The 13,570-nt window shown below is 39.6% G+C and overlaps 1 protein-coding gene across 1 annotated transcript in view; it reads left to right on the forward strand.

Annotated features, from left to right (window-relative positions):
* The first annotated feature begins 4,198 nt into the window (after window positions 1-4,198).
* Window positions 4,199-13,570, forward strand: part of CTNNA3 (catenin alpha 3) — a 2,496,777-nt gene continuing 2,487,405 nt past the window's right edge. The window contains exon 1 of the mRNA XM_044055603.1: window positions 4,199-4,216. Within this exon, the coding sequence (XP_043911538.1) occupies window positions 4,199-4,216 (18 nt within the window). The remainder of the gene's footprint in view (window positions 4,217-13,570) is intronic.

Below are 13,570 nucleotides of genomic sequence, written 5' to 3' on the forward strand. Positions count from 1 at the left end.
AAGTATACCCCAGAGATCACGTCTATGGCTCTGCTTGACAGAGGCGCAGCTAACTAATTTATGGGGCGGCGAAAGCCGACACTTACGGGCTAGGCTTATAAATGCCCACGGGCAGATAGCCTAGTATCTACCTTTAAACCTATGAACCTATAATATATATTTATATCATAAAAATACACATACAAAAATAAATCACTATGTATACATATATACATACACACACACACACACACACACACACACACACACACACACACACACACACACACACACACACACACACACACACACACACACACACACACACACACACTCACTTATAAAACAGAGTAAAATAGAACACAGTGCTTTAGAGGGTGTCCCCTAAGAAAGGGTTTAAGTGAGGTAGCACCATTAAGCCCCAGTAGTTTATCTGCATGAAAATACAGCATCCATTTCTGTTCAGCAATTTCAGTTAGATTCCTCATATCACCACCTCTAACACCTATATTGATTAGTTGTAAAGCCATGAATTTAAAACTGTCCACAGAACCAAAAAAAAAACATGTTGTGCTAAAGCATTGTTTTCCTTACAATTCCTTATAGTCCCTGTAATGTTTCAATATGCTATCCTTAAGAGACCGATTTGTTTTACCAATATAAAACATTCTACAGATGGTACAAAAACAGAAGTACACTAGGCTGCTAGTCTTACAGTCAGCAGAAAAATCCAATTCTATTTTAAAATTCATAGAAGGGTGTCTATAAAAAGCCTCAGTGTGAATGTATTTACATGCTAGACAATTGCTACATATATAAGTACCCAGTCTATTTGAAGGCAACCTTTCTATATGTTTATGTACATTATAACATAAATGCCTTTTAAATAACCTGTTGTTCTTCAAGGTGAAGTGTGGGACTGTGTCTATGACACCTTTTAACTCATCTATTGAATTCAGAATATTCCAAATCTTTCTGATGATATCACAAAAGGAATCAATATTACTAGAAAAAGAAATAGGAAACCTAAAGAACATTTTTCTCTGGGGGAGTATGGGCTGAAACATGTTCTATTTCAGCCACCCTCTCACTAAAAAAAGGTTTTCATTTATTTTGCCTCTCATTCCATGCTATATCAATACAGGAATCAATCTCCTGTTCTTTATAACCCCGAAGCAAAAAAAATCAGATTTCAATTCATTTAAGGCTATCTGCAACTGTTGATCATCATTGTATAGCCACATAATCCTAAAAAACTGTCCCTTCATTACATTCCGTGGGATATGCCTAGGGTGTTTGCTTTCCCTATGTAGCAAATTGTTCCTATGAACAGATTCTCTATATAGATTTGTCTTCACCTTCTGGCATTTCACCTTATTAACAATAACATCTAAAATGTCAATTTGATGTAAAGAGTACTTATATGTAAATCTTTGAAAATCAGTAGAATTTCTCAGATATCTAATAAAACTTTTTAACCTATCCAGTGTACTCCCCCATAAAAGGCACATATCATCCACAAATCATACATGCCATAGAACATGTTAAGAAAATTCATTAGAAGATAATATATAGTCCTTTTTCCATTTAGCAAGTGCAAGGTTGGCATAGCTATTGGCACACGCTGTGCCCATAGCCATGCCAACCCTCTGCACAAATAATTCTTCTTAAAATACAAATACATTGTTTTCTAAAATTATTTCAATTAGTGTACAAATCAAACTAACTTTCTCATTTGTAAAAGAAGGATGTTCATTAAGAATCATCCTAATATTCCCAATGCCCTAATCATTAGGAATCACCGTGAAAAGAGATTCTATATCTAGTGTCACCAACCAGTAGTCATGTGCCAGATTTCTAGTTACCATATATAGTTTCTCCAAAAGGGATTTAGTATCTCAAGTATTGTTTCATGACCCTCTAATAGTGGGTGTAAATTATTTTCCACAAATATGGAAAGGAGTTCAGTCACCCACCTCCCACCAGATACAATTGGACGCATTGGTGGACATTCTAAATTTGTATCTATTTTTGGTAGACCATATGTCATAGGAACCAGTGGATGCTCTACTTCAAAATATTTAAAAAGACTTTCAGAAATCATACTCGTCATTAACATGTCAAAAACATAAAAAGAAACCTTTTCCATAATAGCATTCACAACAACTTTAGACACATGTGAGTAGGCATTAAGATCATCAAGAACTTTTCTCATTTGCATAATATACAGCTCTTTATCCAAAATTACTATTACCCCACTCTTATCAGCCTGTTTGATAATAATAGACTGCATATTTTTAAGTTCGATCAACGCATTATATTCATCAGTGTTCATATTAAAATATGTAGCCTTAACATCAAGCTCATATATCTGTCTGATCTTTTGTTCACATATATTTATAAATGCATCCACCATAGGATTTGGTGGGGGTATATAAGTATTTGTTTTATTAAACATTTGAACATTATCAGTATGGCTTCTAAACATAATCTCTAGTGTTAAATTCCTGCCATAAAGTTTCAAATCCTTCAAAATAAGATATTTGTGCTCGTTTTAACTCTGTGCTAGAAATATTAATTACAAGATCTTTATTCACCTGCAATGAGTCCTCGTTGAATTCTGAGTGGTTTCCATACTGGGTAACCGTTGCACTTTGCCTCTTCTTCCCCGACTTCTGGATCTGGTTTTTATGGGTAGCGGTGCTGACAAAATAAACGGAACAACTAAATTGCTCATGTTGTTCTGTTCTTGATCCCCAGTTGCTAAAAAAGAAGCCACTGATTCATTTCGAGGTTCGAAGTTGTGAAAACGAGCGTTAACATTTTAAGCAGAGTGAACTCCATCACTCATGGTCTCCTTCTGTATCGTACCGCATTCTGAAAGCTGTAAACCAGAATGGACTTCCTGGTTTGATGTAGCGTGTTGCAGACTGTTCTGGTCTACAAATGGCATTAGTAGTATCCGAAGCTGCTCTGTTAACTCTCGGCCAGGAAAACACTGCCCCACGTTGAAAATCAGCCAAACCCCATTTAATTTCTTAGTTTTTGCCAATTGTAATCTCTTCTCATATGAAATAATACTGTCATGCAGCGAATCTAATTTATCATTTATGACAGCAACATGAAAAGTATCGTAGATGTTATTCTGCAGCACAGCAATTTCATTTTAAATTTCTTTCTCTAATGGAGCAAATAAATCAATAAGAAGTTGCAGATATTCACCACTAAAACATAAGTTAAGACTCTGCCACTTCAGTAGTAGCTTCGGAAACATTTCTCCATAGCTTAGCATGTTAAATATACGTAGCCCCCCCCCCCCCCCAGCACCACTATAAACTTCAGGAAGGCTTTTAAATGAAAATGCTGCCATTGCAGCCATTTAAACTTGTATAGTTTATTCTCAAGGGCTCTCTATATATGTAAGAAATTAATATGTATATCATCAATATCTCGCACCTCCTCAACTTAATTATTGGGTATCACATCAAGTAATGGGTTAACATTCAGGGTCATAATTCTTTGTAAACATTGACTATTCAGTCCAAATGCAGATGACCTTCCTGCTTCAGAATTGTAAGGAAGTTCAACTTGGTTTCCCTCTGCCATGCTCAGGTCCTGAATAAACAATGAAATTCAAAATTAAAGCAAAAACAGGACCAATAAGTATTACTTTGTGCCAATAACCAAGAAAAAAGTAAAATAAAATAAAGGCACCAAATATCACGGCTGAGAAATAAAGACACAACTTTAATACCAAAAACAGTAAGCGCTTTCAGAATATCTCATTAGACTGAGTTAAGTACCATGTCATCACATCAATTTATAGCAACAAGAAGCCAATCAACAGTCCTTTAGACCATTTAAAGTGACTGTAAGACTAGCAACCTAGAGTACTTCTGTTTTTGTACCATCTGTAGCATGTTTTATATTGATAAAACGAGTCGGTCTCTTAAGGATAGAATATTGGAAGATTACAGTGACATAATCTTTCTTTCAATAGTCCTAGATCCATATAGATATATATATATATATACATATATATATATATATATATATATATATATATATATATATATATATATATATATATATATGTATGGGTCTACTTCGAATAACTGAACCGCCACTTCACCGACACCCAGAAGATCGAGACGGAATGACCGAACAGGTAGATGATTGAAAAGGCGATATTCCGACAGCCGAAAGACCGACAACAGCAATGTGTGAGCGTGATCCGGTAAGTGTGCGATAGTGACGGATTTAGGATTGGGGAGCGGACAGGTAAGTGTACGATAGTGAGGGATTTTAGGTTAGGGTGTGGGAAAGGTGAGTGTGCGGTAGTGTCAGACTTAGGGTTCCGGTAAGGTAAGTGTGTGATAGTGACATAGAGTAGTGTAGGGAAGGGTTGAGTGTGTTAGGGTTAGTATGCGGGTGGAGTGAGTGTGCAATAGTGACGGGCTTAATGTTTTAGGGTGGGTTAGGTGAGTTAGGGTTAGGCTTGGGTAGGGTAAGTATCACGATAGTGACGGTGTTGAGGTTTAGGGTGGGTTAAGTAAGTTAGGGTTAGGGCGGGTTGGGTAAGTGTCGGTAGTGTCGGACGTTAGGGTTAGGGTTTAGGTTAAGGTTAGTGGATATGTTATTGTGTGCAATGTGTAGTTTACGTTTTTTGTGTCGGTGTAATGGTGTTCAGTTTTTTGAGTTGTTGGTGTTTGTCGGTGTTGTGTGTTTTCGGTTGTTTGGGGTCGGTAAATTGTGTGTCGGTGAATCGGAAGTTCGGTTATACAAAGTAGACCCATATATATATATATATATATATATATATATATATATATATATATATATGTATAGCATCTACAATGTTTTCTGTGTGTTTATCTGCTGTTTCCTGAAAAAAACAAAAACAAAAAAAATATTCTCTTTTCCTGCCTTTGCTGAAATAGATTAGTCCAGATTTCAGGTTTTGCTGAATTCCAGACTGTGGTAGTTTCCTGTGTTGCCCATATCCTTACTTGGATAGGAGGAAACTTCTCTTTTCACCAGTGAGAGTAAGGAGCTTTGAGCAGCCTATCTGTCCCTGGAGGAGTGGTCTTAGCCCTGAAACTAGTAGCTTATTGGCTGTTTTAGGTCAATTCCTATCTCTTTCAGTTTTGCTGCTTTAAAACTCGCATTTGCGCGGTTTTGCACCCTCATAAAATCATCTAAAGCCAGCTTCAAAAGAAAAATTGCACAAGACGCTAAAGATAATCACAAGGCCTTCTTTAGTTATGTCAGGAACCTGGGTGGCAACTCCCAGATATGCTCTGAGTTAGTGCAAAATGACAAAAAATACACTGAACCCACAGACATTGCCAACGTCCTGGCAGACAGGTTCAGTGCAGACTTCTCCCGCCCTTTCCCCACAAAAGAGCAAATGTCTATCCCAACAGAGTGTAGCCTCCCTGACATCACAGATGCACAGATAAGAGCTGCCTTCTCCAAAACAAAAAACACAGCATCAATAGGACCAGATGGTGTCCCGGGCTGCATCTTACACAAGCTCCAAGAAGAACTGTACCCTCACATAAAGTCACTGTTCAATCTCAGCCTTACTAAAGGATATGTACCCAAGGAATGGCGTACAGCAACAGTGGTCCCACTCCACAAAGGTGGTGCCACAACGGACTCCAGAAACTATCGCCCTATAAGCCTGACTAGCCTGGTCTGCAAAGCTATGGAGAGTATCATCATGGAACTCATAAACAAAGACATTGGGAACCTCCAAACACTGGATCCTACCCAATTCGGCTTTGTTAAGGGCAGATCTTGCCTCTTGAACCTGGTCGACTTCTTTGAAACGGTTACCAAGGCCATAGATGAAGGGAAGGTAGTCCACACAGCCTACCTGGACCTTGCAAAAGCCTTTGACACAATACCCCACTCGGGCATCATAAATAAGCTCACCAGCTTAAATATAAACCCCTATGTCACAAGATGGGTTGCCAACTGGCTCAGGGATAGAACCCACATGGTCAGAATTGCAGGTGCCATGTCAGACTCTAAACCAGTTACAAGTGGCATCCCGCAGGGCTCAGTCCTGGGATCTCTCTTGTTCGGTATATATTTCTCTGAGGAACAGGCTAACATGGGAGGACTATGGCTGACCAAGTTCGCAGATGACTGCAAACTGGGTGCCATAATCGACTCACCGACTGACACAAGCATCCTCCAAAAGGGTCTCACAGAGACGGATAACTGGTGCCAGAGCCATGGCCTAAAGCTAAATGCCAAAAAGTGCATAGTCATCGGCTTTGGGAAAAACAAAGTGCCCACAAATTACCACAAAGGTGGTAATCCATTAAGTACAGAAGAAGTAATTAGGGATTTGGGGACCCAAGTAGATAGCAATCTCTCCTTTGACAATCACGTTGCCAAAGTGGTTAGAAAGACCTTCTATATAGCCCATCTTATCACGAAAGGGTTCACATCTAGATCAAGAGAGGTCATTGTGCCCCTCTACTCATCAGGCCCATAACTGAATACAATGCCCCATTTGGGATGAACCTTACCCGACACCTGCAGCAACTGGAAAGACCCCAAAAGTACCTCACTAAGAGGATCAATGGACTCAAACAGATGCCATACGCAGTTAGGCTAAAGAAACTCCAGCTCTGCTCAGTTGCTTACCGCCTACTCAGAGGCGATCTGTGCCTGACGTATAAAGCCATGTCCAAACCAGAATTAATGGACATGCTCCACCTCAGGAAATCCAAATCCCTTAGAGCCACATGCTCCAGGGACTTAAACCTCAGCATAGAAATAAATAGAACATGCTGGAGGGACAGATTCATATCCCAGAGACTCCCCTCACTCTGGAACAAAATCCCAATCCATGTTAGGCAGAGCCCCTCAATGACCCTCTTTAAGAGAAATCTTGAGTGGATGAGAGATCGTAGGTTTACCCCTGGGATCTCTTCTGTGTCCCTACTAGACAGAGGCACAGTAAACTAACCTTAAAAGGGCTATCTTCAGTGACCTACTATACAGAGGCACAGTCAACTAATCTAAAAGGGTGGCAAAAGCGAAACACATTGGCTTATAAATGCCCTAGGGCAGATAGCCTAGTATCAACCTATGAACCTATGAACCTATAGCTATATATATATATATATATATATGGGTTCACTGCATATGACAAAAAACTAATTTGACCGTAAAACAGCACTGGCAGGTATATGCCCATTTCCCTCTGTAGCACAACCCTGGAGTGAGAATATTAAGTTGGGGGGGGGGGAGTGAGGGCACAGCCCCCCACATAATTGCAGTTTATGCACTATTATATACATGTGTATCCATTAAAAATACATTAAAACATATAACATCAGTACAAAGTTGTTGCAAAATGTGGGGGGCTACACCTCCCATACCCCCCAACTTAATATTCTCACTCCAGGGTCCCGCTACAGTGGGGAAATGGGCATATACCTACCAGTGCTGTTTTTCGGTCAAATGAGTTTTCAGTCATTTGGGCTTTCGGTGAAATGAACTTTCGGTAATATGTTCTCAGTCATATGGGCTTTGGTCAAATGAACTTTCGGTCATATGTAGTGAACCCAGGTATATATATATATATATATATATATATATATATATATATATATATATATATATATATAGCTATAGGGTTCCTATTACCAGATCGAAAGACCGTAATCGCGAATATAAAAAGAGCGACACATATTGCACAAAATATGGAAACGCTGGAATGTCCAAAACAGTGAAAATTTAAATGTCGAAGTGCAGTCGTTGGCCCGTCTGCTGTATAGCTCCATAATGTAAGTGTGTGATAAGACTTTAGGGTTAGGATGCAGGTTAAGGTAAGTTAATACGTAATGTATGTAAAATTTAGTGTAGTGTTAGAAGTAAGGTTTTATTTAACTGTATGTATGTGTATAATTTATTTTTTGAGTGTATGTTTAAGGATAGTGCATAGATAGTTGTGTATTAGTGTAGTGCTGGAAGTAGGGTTTTGTTAAATGTATGTATGTGTATGATTTATTTTTTGGGTGTATGTCTGTAGGGACGTGTGCGGTAGTTACAGACCTTAGGATTAGGAAGGGGTTAAGGATAGTGCATAGCTAGTTGTGTATGTGGGGTTTAGTGTAGGGTTAGAAGTAGGGTTTTGGTGATTTACTTTAGGTTAGATGTAGGGTTTGGTTAGTGTATGTATGTAGTTTATTTATTTTGTTTGGGTAGGTAGTATGTATGACAGTTTGTTATTTTATTTTTCGCTGTTTAGTGCATTCTGGATTTTTATTTTGGTATTCGCTTAAATGTTTTTTCGATTTGCTAATATAGACCCATATATATATATATATATATATATATATATATATATATATATATATAGATATATATAGATATATATGGTTCTACCTCAGTTAGATGACACGCCGGAACATCGACACGAAAATCGCGAGCCCCAGAAGATCGACAGTGCAGAAGACTGACGCGACAGGCCCCAGAAGATCGACAGTTCAGAAGACCGACCCGACGGATGAAAGCACCGACGCCGAGGATGCAGACATGGGAAAAGGCTGTGTAAGTATGCAGTAGTGACGGACGTTAGGGTGCGAGTAAGGTAAGTGTGGATATTGATGGTCTGTGGGGATAGGGGTGGGTTAAGTGAGTTAGGGTTAGGGAGCAGGTCAGGTAAGTGTGCGGTAGTGATTGTGTTTGGGTTAGGGGCGGGATAAGTGAGTTAGGGTTAAGGAACGGGTCAGGTAAGTGTGCGGTAGTGACGGACCTTAGGGTTAGGGTTTGGGTTAGGGTTGTAGGTAGTTGTGTATGTGAGGTTTAGTGTGGGTTTGTAGGATTTTGGTGTGCTTGTGTTGTATATGTGGTTTCTGGATGGGGAATGTGTTTTGTTTGTTGATTGTTGTGATTGTGGTGTGTGCAGTGTATGAGGTTTCGTGTTTGTGTACCGTCGGTTATTTCGTTGTCGGGCATGTGTGGTTTCGTGTTTTTGTACTGTCGGTTATGTGGTTTCGTGATTGCGTTGTCGGTGTTTTGGGGTTTCGTTTATGTCAGGTAGAACCATATATATATATATATATATATATATATATATATATATATATATATATATATATATATATATATATATACATATATGCCAGAACTTGTAATTATGCCCAACAGAACTGGTTATTATGCCCAACAGCACAGCAAACTCTTTGAAATAACTGCACATTGCCAAATAAGTCTTTTTAGCACAAGAACACTGAAATCACTGTAGTTTGTGAAACCACTCGTTTTCAGTGTAAGAAATACTTTGAAATGACTGTACTTTGTGAGTAAACTGCACAGAGCAGAAGATTAGAGTAAGAAACACTTTGAGATGAATTTACTTTGTAAATAAACTGTATACAGCATAAGAATCTTTTCAAAATGGCTGTACTTTATGAAATATCTCTGTACAGTGTAAGAAACACTCTAAAATGGCAGCACTCTGTGAATAAATGTACACAGCACAAGAAACTTTTCAAAATGGCTGTACCTTGACTGCACTTTGCAATATCACTGTACTTTGCACACAGCAAACTTTTTGAAATAATCACACCATAATAAAGCACACACTCTGCAAACACTTTGCGCACTCTGAGATACCTCGAACAACTCTAGTTATGCTTTGAATGAGTTTTGTCAATGCAAAAATAGTAGTTTGTGCCTAAACATAGTCTTTACTATAAAACATGCAGTCAACTTGCTCTTTAAACTTAAATTGCCCATTTATTGTACTCGTTATACCCTTTTAATCCCTTATCATGCTCATTATACTTTTCTTGTGCCTGTTTTACTTTAATCACGCTCATTATACAAATGAAAGGTAATTCTGAGCCCAGTATGAATATTTTTGATAGTTTTATGAAATATTGTGGGTTCAAACATTTCATTTAATTAATAATGTATTTTCTGCCTTATAACTGCTCTGTTTCATTTTCTGTGCAGATAAATCATTTGTGCAGTTTTTCATTACCTTAATTTGTTTCTGCCCCCCCCCCTTTTTTTTTTGTCTGAGCTTCTTTTCACTCAACCAGCTCAATCTGCCTTCACCTTCAACTCTGCACCTCATGGCTTGAAGAAGTTGCTCTCTTAATCCTGGTTCTGACACCATGTTGCTCGTCTGGTCAGGATAAAACAGACAAACTTTCATGGGTTCAGTTCAAGCAGCTTTATTACACACAAACACTTCAGGAATGAGGCTTTGTAACTTAAACTTATAAACAGACTGACCTCCACACTCATACATGTTAACACTCTGGCTGTTCACTCAAAATGGCACTGCTGCCTGCATGTGCTCACTATTTATATGCACGTGCTTACATCTGGAAATGCTTCTTATAGGTACATACACACACTCTGATCTAAACAGTGTTTTCATTTTCTTCGCATTTCTTCCCCATTATAACTGAAACAGGATTTTCAAGTGACCCTTGAAAAAAAATGCTTGAGAAAAATGGGTCTACCTGGGAAAATTAAACCTTTAGTCTCCTGGAAAATCCATCCGTATTGGCATTATTCACCCCACTGCGATGTTGTGTGGTCATATCATATGCTTGCAATCCTAGACTCCACCTCAGTAACCTGGCATTTTGCTTATTCACCCTATTAAGCTATGTTAAAGGGTTATAACAGGTGAGTACAGTGAAGTTTCTCCCATAAAGATAGGTCTGCAGCTTTTGCAATGCCCAGACTATGGCCAAACACTTTCTCCACTGCTGCATAACACTCTTCTCTAGGTTGAAGTCTATGGGTCAGATAAACCACTAGATGCTCTTCTGGTTCTGCAAATATTTGGCTAATTACAGCCCCCACACCATAATTTGAAGCATCTACCTGTACAATATATATTTTTTTTTGAATCTGGGCTGGCTAACATAGGGGGTCCTCCCAAAATTGCCTTAAGATTATAGAATGCCTGTTCACAATCTGTGGTCCACACTTACTTGTATAATTTATTCTTCCTAGTTAGGTCAGTATGGGGTGCAGCTATGGTACTGTAATTGGGCACAAATTTTCTATAGTACCGTGCTGTCCCTAGAAATGCTCTCACTTGTTTCTTAGTAACAGGAACTGGCCACTCTTGAATAGTTTCCACCTTGACAGCTTCTGGCCTAATTTTACCACTTCCCGGTCTGTTTCTTAAGTAAGTGACCTCTGCCATATCCACTTGACACTTACTGGGTTTGATGGTTAATGCTGCTCTACTTAATCTATCCAAGACCTTCCTCACATGTTGATCTGCAAAAGCCTGTTGCATAGTCTTCAATGTAGAGTTTAACCTCTCCTGAAAACCATTAGTCTGTGGATGATAGGAGGTGGTCTTTAGATATTTTACCCCACAAGGCTTCCACAGACAAGTCAACAGGTCTGACATAAAGTTGGCACCATGGTCAGTCAGTATTTCCCATGGAAACCCTACACTGCTGATGATTTTTAGCAAAGCATTTGCCACCTTCTTTGTCTTAATAGACAACAGAGCAACTACTAAAGGATATCTGTTAGCACAACCTACTACCACCAAGATGCATTTCTTTCCTGTACAACTTGGAGTACTCAAGGGTCCCACAATATCCAGGGCCACTCTCTGAAATGGCTCTTCGATAACAGGCATAGGCATTAATGGAGATTTAGCCTTGTCTCCTGCTTTACCAACTTATTAGCACTGTTCACAAGCCCTACAATATCCTACCACATCTGTCGCAATCCCAGGCCAACAGAAATTTTCCATAATATGTCTCTTAGTACATCTTATGCCCATATGACCTGAGAAAGGAATGTCATGTGCTATGGCTGAAACTGGCAGATGGTAAACTCTAGGCACTACTAACTTGCTTCACCTTCTTGCCCACATCCTGAAGTCCACGCTCTATACAACAAACCTTTGTTCCAGTAAACAGACTCCCCTCTTTCTTGAGTCTCAGGCACCTCCTTAGCCATCTCTCTCAAGCTTTCTAATGTAGGATGTGTACGTTGAGCCTGTCTCAACTCTACCTTCATGACCTTCCCCAGCTCCCCTTCTGCAGGAAGCCTAGTTACTTCCAACAGCTGTCTCTCACTGTCACTCTGGGTATTGCCACTCAGCTCTGTCCTTGCAGTCACAGTGTTCAAGGGAACATCAGTACCCACCACCAGCTGGGCCTCACATTCAGACTTACTGCTACCAGATAGCACCTTCTCTGAAACAGACACCACAGCAGTCCCAGGTTCAGGTATGAGATCTTTCTGGATCTCTCCCAGACTACCTGACCTACATGCCTTTCCCTTTCTCCAAGCCTGACTACATATTACTGCATGTACACAAGGTACTGCATCATCAAAGTCATTCCCTGTATGGACGTCTGCAGGAATATCTTCAAACACAACTACTTGCTTGCTACCTCTTCCACCCTCCCAGTCAAGGTGAATCCCAGCTAAAGATATTTGGAACAGGGTTCCTCCCAATGCTCTGAATGGAGTGGACTGCCCAAGTAAGTATTGCTCTTCTCTAACCACTGCAGGTCTCACAATCATTATATCAGAAGGTGTGTCCCTCTTAAAAGTCACCTGTTTACTATCTACTAAGAGAGGATATAAATTTTGGTGATAATTTGGCACCCCAGTTTTTTCTAAACAGCTTACCACTGGCAATTTGTCCACCACACTTACTGGCTCCCTCACCTTCCGTTTCTCACCTTGCCTCAATGGACATTTGGCTGCTGTGTGTCCCCTCTGATTACACTTGAAACATCTAATCCCTAACTGTGGACTTTGATTAGTCATTTCCTCTGTTACTGGTGTACTCTGTTGGAGTGGTTTAAACTGCAACCAGTGGGTTCCCTTAGGTCCATGTGCAGCACTGGGTATGCCTGTCTTATGCAGTGATACTCTGCTTGCCAAGTAGAGATCCCCTTTTTACCACATGTCCTCTTCAGAGTTACACTTGTAGTCTGCTAACAGGACTCTCATGTCATCAGACAAAGTACTGAGGGCTTGTTCCCTCAACAAATGGTCTGCCAGTCCCTCAAAAGTGGTGACCTAACACCCACTCACTTATCTATGAAAGTAAGAACTTAAGTCAGCAATATAATCACATGTACTTTCATCTGCCATGCGTTCATGAAACATTTTTCTATATGCCTCAGGTATAAGTCTGAAACAGTCAAGCAAGCAACATTTCACTTTGTCACAATTCAATCTTTATCATTAAACTTTGCTACAGCCTGAACAGTTTTACCATGGAGTAAGGGAGCCAGGAGCCAAACCCAGAGTTCACGGTCAACATCATGTTGTCTACATACCCTGTCAAAGATATGAATAAAACTATCAAAGTCATCTCCATCCCTGTACTGAGGAAAATGTTTACTGACCTTTACAGCTTCTGGGGTTTGGTTATTCCCTTCCCCATTATCTGCATGACCATCTTGAAGGGTCTGAAGCTCCATTTCATGCTGGCATTGTCTCTCATTGTCCTCAGCTTCTAAATGCCTCAGCCTATCTGCTGATTCCAGTTCAAGATGTTTCATTTCCAATTGATGTTGATGCTGTTTCTCCTCAGCCTTCAGCAGTTGGG

This window comes from Protopterus annectens, chromosome 14.part0 (assembly GCF_019279795.1).
Source record: "Protopterus annectens isolate FY-2018-M chromosome 14.part0, PAN1.0, whole genome shotgun sequence".
NCBI classification, from domain to species: Eukaryota; Metazoa; Chordata; order Ceratodontiformes; family Protopteridae; genus Protopterus; species Protopterus annectens.